The sequence below is a fragment of the Galeopterus variegatus genome, unplaced genomic scaffold, assembly GCF_000696425.1.
Source record: "Galeopterus variegatus unplaced genomic scaffold, G_variegatus-3.0.2 Scaffold3307, whole genome shotgun sequence".
Lineage (NCBI taxonomy): Eukaryota > Metazoa > Chordata > Mammalia > Dermoptera > Cynocephalidae > Galeopterus > Galeopterus variegatus.
The window spans coordinates 26,331-34,942 of NW_007729418.1; the positions used below are offsets into that span (position 1 = coordinate 26,331).

The window sequence follows — 8,612 nt, forward strand, 5'->3', positions numbered from 1 at the left end:
GGGTCACACAATCACATCCACACATCTCAGCTCATTCTTGGTCTTCTAGTTCCACTTGAGGAATCAGGAGATACTTGTTCAGGAATGCTTGTTCCTGTCCCTACTCCCTAGTTGCACAAGAGTGAATGATAATAGAGATTTTCAGGCTGCTTGAGAGAAGTTTAGGAACTATAACAAACATGCAAAGACTTTTCATTTCTTTAGTGTTGTGTTTGATAGATAGCTATGCTATGCTTTAACTGACAGCATTAATCAGACTTCCAGAATGCTTTCAGTAAGGCATTAAATAAATTCCTGAATATCTCAAATTCTTGGCTGGAGATGATGTTATAAATATTATCACAATTGTGGAACTGCTGACCAATGTCTTTTCTTAATCAAATCTAAAGCTCCTCATTTTTCTTCAAAGGGGGTATTTCTGTCTCTGAAGTCCTGGACTATGAGTTATGCAAAAGGTTTTACCTCGTGGTGGAAGCCAAAGATGGGGGCACCCCACCTCTCAGTGCTGTGGCCACCGTCAGCATCAACCTCACAGATGTGAATGACAACCCTCCCAAGTTCAGCCAAGATGTCTACAGTGCTGTCATCAGTGAAGATGCCTTGGTGGGGGACTCTGTCATTCTGGTAGGTGGCAGGGGGATCTAGACATCTGGGATTAGTCATCTTCAATAGAGTGAAGAAGTAAGCAAAGACTAAGTTTTCTTCACAATTTGTCCTTTCAGTGTTCTTTTGTCCCTAAGAATGCTAGTCAGGCACCTGTCTTTCAATGGCTCCTTCTCCAGTTTGTATATTACAAAGGGTCTGACATTAATTTATATCAAGGTGTAAGTGATCAATAATCACATATCTCCCAGGAGTGTAAGACTGTGGGATGAATTAACAGTGCTTCCTACTGGTTTGTGAACTTAGATAAGTTATTAGGTGGCTAGGAAGAATGCGTTTTAGTTTGGGGTTTTGATTTTTTTTTTTTTTTGAGATCTATTGCACAGTAGGGTGAATATAGTTAATAATAGTGTATTGTACATTTCAAAATAGCTAAGAGTAAATTTCAAATATTCTCATCACAGAAAATAAGTATTTCAGGTGATGGATATGTTAATTAGCTTGATTTAATTATTCCACATGGTGTTCATGAATCATAACATCACTTTTTAGCCCATAAATATATACAACTATAATCTATCAATTTATAATTAAAAAATTATTAGGTAAGTAAATAAAATCCCTCTCCCCTTCTCTCTCTCTCACACACACACACACACACACACACACACACAGAGTAAGGCAGCAACAAATGGAAGCACGTTTAAGATTGATTTGGCCACTCTTAGAGGAGCCCTTTCTGGAAGGGATTTTATCTAGTAACAGTAAGAACAGTCACATGTTATGAGAACAGAGGTTCTCTTAGACCACAGACTGCGTTTTGGAAATAGTGAGTCCCATGCTCACCATCCTGACCCCTTCCTGGGCTGAACAGTTCCCTTCCCTTCAGCTCAGTTCACCTCTGGTTCCTGCAGCATCCGGTTGTGGGTGGCTGCAGCCCTCTCTGCTGGATGGCAGTGCATTATTTACACATCAGAGGTGGGCTTCCCAAGCACTCCCTCCTTCCTGGATAGTACAAGAGTACTTCTATACATATAAATCCCAACATTACTAACATGGAGCAGCAGATGATGGGGCAGTATGTTTGCTGTGTGAGAAAAGGGAAATTTCTTGGGCTTCCTAAATGTGGAAATGCATAGGATGAGAGAATGCCCAACTCCACAACAGACATCATTTTTGCAGAATGAAAAAGTAACCAGGAAAGTATCCCTATCATATAGTTGGGCTCTATCCTTACTGTCTCTAGTCCTGAGAAAAACCAGGCCCAACAAGCATCAGGCTGTGGGCAGGTAAAAATTAACATGGAAATAAAATGGCACCAGTACATACCGGTGCTGCCTTCCTTCAGCCAACCCATCCTCTCTTCCACTGGGGGTGTGATTACAGGTGTTAGTGAGCAGAGCTCCTAGGAAAACTGTCAGAGCTATGCCCATTTAGACAGACCTGGGATCCTAAGAATAAACATTTCTCTGTGTCTTGTGTTGTGTCTTTCCTTCATTTTGCTTGTTTTCCATGAAGCTAATAGCAGAAGATATAGACAGCCAGCCCAATGGACAGATTCATTTTTCCATTGTGAGTGGAGATCGGGACGATGAATTTGCAGTGGATCCTGTCTTGGGACTTGTGAAGGTTAAGAAGAAATTGGACCGGGAACGGGTAAGCAAGCTCCCTTCCCATCCACACCCATCCCTTCACTGGGATCAAGGGCACAGGCTCCATGAGTATATACAGCAAGATTCTCCATGCTAAATAATGAGAGTAAATAGGGATGGACTAAAATGCAGTTTGAAGTATTTGGGTTAGACATTTGAAGAACTTTCTGACAATAATAAATGATAATTTCTTATTCAGCTTTTAAAGAAAAGGAAAATATGTGTCTTTCTGGACCGTTTGAATTTCAGTCCTTACTTGAGCAAGGGGGCAAAAAAGTACCTTCAGTGTTGGGATCCTGTGGTCTTGGTTTCATGAGCAACTTTAGCCCTAGGTGAGCAGATACAGAAGGATCACCTGAAGCCATCTAGTTTGGAAAGAATGATCCAGAAAATTCTTCTGTTCAGGGTTAAACTAAGTTTCTAAATATTGTCTTTCTTGACCAAAACTATGCATTTTCAAAGAGAAATTAAATATGGAAAAAGATGTCACAGTAGTGATGCTAAAAAGCAGATAGACTCCTTTGGATGATATGTCCCCATAGTCGCAGATTAGTAGGAGCCCCAGAAATATTAACATTGATAAATAAGACAGATCAACAGTGACAGCTGTTGCATTGAACAAAGGCCCAGAGCTGTGGTTCTCACCAGGTGTAGTTCTGTCCCCCAGGGGACATTGGGCAATGTTTGGAGACATTTTTGCTTGTCACAGGCAGGAGGTGATACTGGCTCCTACTTGATAGAGGTGAGGGATGCTGCTAAGCATCCTGCAGTGCACAGGTCAGCCCTCAACAACAAAGAATTATCCAGTCCTAAATGTCAGTGGCACCAAGATTGAGAATCTCTAGACCCTGGTCTAGAGAATCAAATGAAAGTGATTGGTCCTTAACAAAGCACAGCCTGAACCTGCAGTTCCTCTGAGGGTGCACAGAAAGAAGGAAGTGCTACACTCCTTCACCGTCACTTCTTTGTGCCTTGGCAGGTGTCTGGGTACTCCCTGCTTGTCCGGGCAGTAGACAGTGGCATTCCTGCAATGTCATCAACTGCAACTGTCAACATTGATATTTCTGATGTGAATGACAACAGCCCAATGTTTACACCTGCCAACTATACTGCTGTGATTCAGGTAAGCAAATCTTGCCTGCCAGGCATTCGTCCTTATGCATTCAGCCTCCTTCCTCTGCTATGGTCTACTCATTAGGGTTTATTGTTGCCATTACTTAGTATCAACTCATCCCTTCACAGGGCAAGTATGAAATGAGCCTGATTCTTCTACCACAACTGATGAATAAACACTGGTAAGAGTTTTCAAGGATTTAGCTCTTTCAAGTGTCAGGTGCTTTATGTACACCATCTATCCCCATAACAACCCTGTGAGTTAGGATGGTGGGTTGGCCCTGACTTTAGAGCTAAAGGAGCTGAGGATCTGTGAGGTTATTTCACCCAAGATCATGCAGCCGGTTAGTGGGCAAGTCAGGTCTGCCTTTTGGAAAAAATATTCTCTTTCCACAATGACAGCTGCCTTTAAGCAACTTTGTGCTATTCTGGCAGGAGGGGAGATTGATAGGAACCATCACATAAGTTAAAGAGAGATTGGGCAGCAGGATAGAGCTCCTGCTCATTAAAATTAATCTTCCATAAGCAATTTGTTTAGCACTTTAAATCCACATGCTCTCTAAAATTAGACTGTAGGATAGAGTAACTTACTGCTGGTATTCTGCTATCAGAGAGCATGACTCTTCTTCCCACTTACATTTTATTCAGAAGCTATTTCATGATCACATACTGGGTGCTGTGTTTCCTCTACTTTCTGCTATTTCTAGAATCCAGAAGCCCAGTTTTAGGAGGATCAGGAAATGCGGCCCAGGAATACTGTCACTGTGAAGGACTTAAAAGAGACAGAGGTTGCTGTACATGTCTTGGGGGGGCGGGGGAGAGGGGAGCACAAATGTTCTAGAGAATCAGCTCTAGCCTGATCTGCTTTGGCCTCTGAATCTCCCCCAAGGCATCCCAGAGCTTTGTGGGTAGAAGGTAAGATGAGAGTGGGCCAGGTCTTGAGGGGCGACTTTGGAATAACACTCAAGACTTTGAGTCTGGCCATCTATAGACCCACCACCACTACTGAGCTGTCCAAGAATCAGGCTGGGAGGTCGTCTTAAAGCAAGCAGCTATCTGCTTAACCCCCACTCCTCTGTCAGCAAAATCTGATTCTTTCCTGGTGGAATTTTGGTTTCCTGTCCTCTCTGATGATTTTTCCAGCAGCGGTTCATTCTGATCCCTCTCCTGCTTCCATAAGCTTCACCCAGGGTCTGTGCCTTCCTCCACCACTTCTCTAAGATTGCTCTTTTCCAAGTCTGTCACCCACAGAGCACTCTCTGCCCCTCACGCCTCTCTGTGCTCACCTGCAATCAAAATGGGCTTTGCCTACTCAACATTCAGTTTTATGACGTGCATCCATCAGCCTGACAGACTGTTTTCAACAGGAAATCAGCAGAGAAAACCAAGCGTCTCCACCTGTGAGCAGTGGCTGGTCCCCTGTCTTACCCGCAGGACCCCACCTGTCTATGTCACATTACGCCCTTCTTTTGCAGATGATGACCCAAGGGCACACATTTTCTGTCTCTCTCCCAATCTTCTATGGAGGAGACAGCCTTTACAGAGTGAGCAGACAATAAATAGGTCCTCTGTTTTGTGTGGTGCTGAGGATGTTGTTGGTGTGAAATAGTAAATCTATGCTGGGCTGAGGTGGTCCCATGACTGTGTCCCATTCCAGAGGGAGATGGTGTCTCAATCTTGATGACCAAAGGGACACTGGAGAGAGGAGCAAAATAAGAGGTCTCTGAGATCCTTTTCTCTTTCTCCTTCAAAAAAATGTGCCTCCCTTACCCCAGCCCAGAATGACTTCCTTATTCCCGCACATGGTTTTCGTAAGACTAATTCTGGGCATAAAACTTGAGGGAGCCTGCCCTCCAAACTGCAGTGTATCATTGTCTCCATCTCTGAGACGCACACATTTAATCCTGTGTTTATACATCAGGAGGTCTGAACTCATAAAACTGACTTCAGGCCCAAGCTGTGGTAAAGCCACGCCTTACCCCAGCCCAGAATGACTTCCTTATTCCCGCACATGGTTTTCGTAAGACTAATTCTGTGCATAAAACTTGAGGGAGCCTGCCCTCCAAACTGCAGTGTATCATTGTCTCCATTTCTGAGACGCACACATTTAATCCTGTGTTTATACATCAGGAGGTCTGAACTCATAAAACTGACTTCAGGCCCAAGCTGTGGTAATGCCACATCTACACAGAGTCAGGCAAAGAAACCAAGGCCTGAACTACAGAGGATTTAATTTGGCATTTTCAATGTGAAGATAACCTTTGACCCAAAGAAGTGTGACCATGAGTCTTTGTATTTCCATTTTGGGGAAAAGGCAGAGAGGTTCTGAAAAATAACGCTCACATAATAGCATCAGGACTTCCCCTCTGATGAAGTGAAGCGTTCCCTTGTCTTCCTTCTCAAGCTGAGAAGTATTCTACCCCCTTTCCCTTTCCTACAGAACCATGGCAAAGCTATGTTCTGGGGGGTGGGGGTAAAGCCCCCTTTTCCACCTGACATATGCCTTTGTACATTGAATGTGAAGTTTCCAGATGGTTGCCCCGAAAAGTCTGATGTGTGACATTGTGGCACAGGGTTGGGCCTCAGCAAAATCATGTTGTGTGACAAGAGTGAAGAAGTGCCTTCCCATCCCAACAGGTTGATATTTTCTTGGCCTGAGAGGATTTCAACGCAGTCACAAAGGCTGGTGAGCGCCATTTATTCCAGCACTCTTTAGGTAAACTCAGGCATTGCAAGCCGGTCAGGGAGAAGGTGTACCCCACACGATCACTGGGACCAGCAAACCATTCACATGAAGCCCTGTGTTCTCAGCTGCAGAGTATCATGTCACGGCCAGTGCGGGAGGCAGCCAGGGGTGGTGAACATGACGCTTACAGATGCCAGCATATTTTCCAAAGACAAGATAATATCACAGGGAATCCCTTTTGCTGAAAGCACTGTTTTCTAGCACAGCACTCTCAGCCGGTAATGATGGGGTTTTTCAAAATGTGAAGAGAGGCGTAATTTTATCTTTCTTTTTACTTTACTCTTTCATGCAGGAAAATAAGCCAGTAGGCACCAGCATCTTGCAGCTGGTGGTGACAGACAGAGACTCCTTTCACAATGGGCCTCCCTTCTCGTTCTCTATTTTGTCGGGAAATGAAGAGGAGGAGTTTGTGTTAGACTCTCATGGGATCCTTCGGTCAGCTGTGGTCTTCCAGCACATGGAGTCTCCGGAATATGTGCTGTGTGTCCAGGTATGGCCTCGTTCTCTGTCCACATCAGGCTGTCTTTCTCTGTCATGCTTGTTTCTGTGCCTTTTGGTTGGTTTTTCTTTGTTGAGCGAGTCAATATAATTCATTACAGTGCAGGAATGTTCCCCTTTTAATCTCAAATTCAATTTCACACCAGTAAAAGTGGCCTCTGTGTGTGAAATTGAACAAGAAGGATGGGACACATCATTGTTCAGGAAGGACATTCCTGTAGCGTGTGCCCAGCAGTCACTGGCTTAAATCTGCATTCTAAAAATTCCTGGGATTCTGATTGACCCCCAAAGACAACTCACTGGTCAACACTTGCTGCTTGATTCTGAGTATTATTGGCCACATTACCCATCGTGGGGAAGCTATGTGTTCCCAATCATTGTGTTACTGGGATTTAGCCATACTGTGGCCTCTGCTTGGTAGGAAGGAGGCAGGAAGGGATATAGCTGGCAATAGCTTCCCTGCATTTCAGTTCTTCAGGGTCATTGGCCTGTGTGAAATGAAATGGGACAAAGACACAGAGTGGCAGGTCTGCAAAGGGTAAGGAAAGGAGCAGGAAATGAGAGCAACCAAAAGTTCCCACGTGTGAATTTTGCCAATACTAAGATTTGGATCCCATCAGTGAAACTACCCACAGTTGCCCACAGAGGGCAACCTAGACTCATTATTAACAGTAGCAATGAGAACAATAGTAGTTCTTAATACACATGGTCCCCAACTTATAATAGTTTGACTTAGGATTTTTCAACTTCGTGGTGGTATGAAAGCCGTACATACTCAGTAGAAACCGTACTTTGAGTACCCAAGCAACCACTCTGTTTTTCTTTTTTTTTTTTTTTGTCTTTTTCGTGACCGGTAAGGGCATCCCAACCCTTGGTGTGGAGTCGCCCGCACCGCGCTCAACCAGTGAACGCACCGGACATTCCTATATAGGATCCGAACTCTCCCAAGTGTTTCACGGGCTCGGCCCCAACCACTCTGTTTTTCACTTTCAGTGCAGTATGCAATAAGTTACATGAGATAATCAACACTTTGTTATAAAACAGGCTTTGCATTAGATGATTTTTCTCAACTGTAGGAAAATGTAAGCGTTCTGAGCACACTTAAGGTAGGCAAGGCTAAGCTTTGATATTCAGTAGGTTAAGTATATTAAACACATTTTCAACAAGGTATTTTCAACTTACGATGGGTTTATCAGGACATAACCCCATCATAAGTGGAGCAGTGTCTGTATTTGTATAGCACTGAATTGTATCCTTTATTGCTTTGGATAGGTTATAGCCTACGCTACTCCATGAAACCTTCCAAATTAATGACTGCCGGCTCCAAGCATGTCGGTGAACTCTTTGGTTACCACCCACTCCTCCAACAATATTATGTGAATAATATTTTATCACAGTATAGCTACTGAAGGCAAGGAGAGATTTTTAGTGCCTTCTCACAGAAGCTGGTAGTTCTTTACATACCCCTCTAGCTGCCAGAGAGTAGATTTTACATCTCAGGTTTTGGAATCTCCATAAAGGGCTCCCTCCCACTGGTCCCTTACAATAAACTACCACCCAGTGCCATGTTTTCCTCCCTTATAAGGTCTCTACGTGCCTTCAGATACATTCCCTTTGCCACTGGCTCGCTTTATTCTGAATATTGACCCATCCTCCAACTATCACTACAGAAGCCTCCTGGGGGTTTCCTCTGGCTTTAGCCTCATTCTTCTCTGATCCATCCCTACACCCCTCCAGGGAATGCAGGGATCATCAGACTGCAGCCCGTGACCAAATCCTGACCTCAGCCTGTTTTTATAAATAAAGTTTTATTGGAACATGGCCTCGCCCCCTCATTTACATGTGCTCCATGGCTGCTTCATATGGAGTAGTTGCCATATAGGCCATATAACCTGGAGAGCCTACCGTGTTTATTATCTAGCCCTTTATGGAAAATATTTGCTGAGGCCTGCTGTAAACTAAGACTATCTCTGACCCCCCCCCCCCCCCCCCCCCCCCCC

General features: G+C 44.1%; 1 protein-coding gene across 1 annotated transcript in view; it reads left to right on the forward strand.

The window, feature by feature from the left end:
- LOC103600327 (protocadherin Fat 3-like) overlaps positions 1-8,612 on the forward strand; it is a gene marked incomplete at its 5' end in the record, with an annotated part of 83,038 nt that overhangs the window by 26,031 nt on the left and 48,395 nt on the right. Inside the window, 4 exons of the mRNA XM_008584597.1 lie at positions 410-624; positions 2,122-2,259; positions 3,235-3,378; positions 6,407-6,604. Of these exons, the coding sequence (XP_008582819.1) occupies positions 410-624; positions 2,122-2,259; positions 3,235-3,378; positions 6,407-6,604 (695 nt within the window). The remainder of the gene's footprint in view (positions 1-409; positions 625-2,121; positions 2,260-3,234; positions 3,379-6,406; positions 6,605-8,612) is intronic.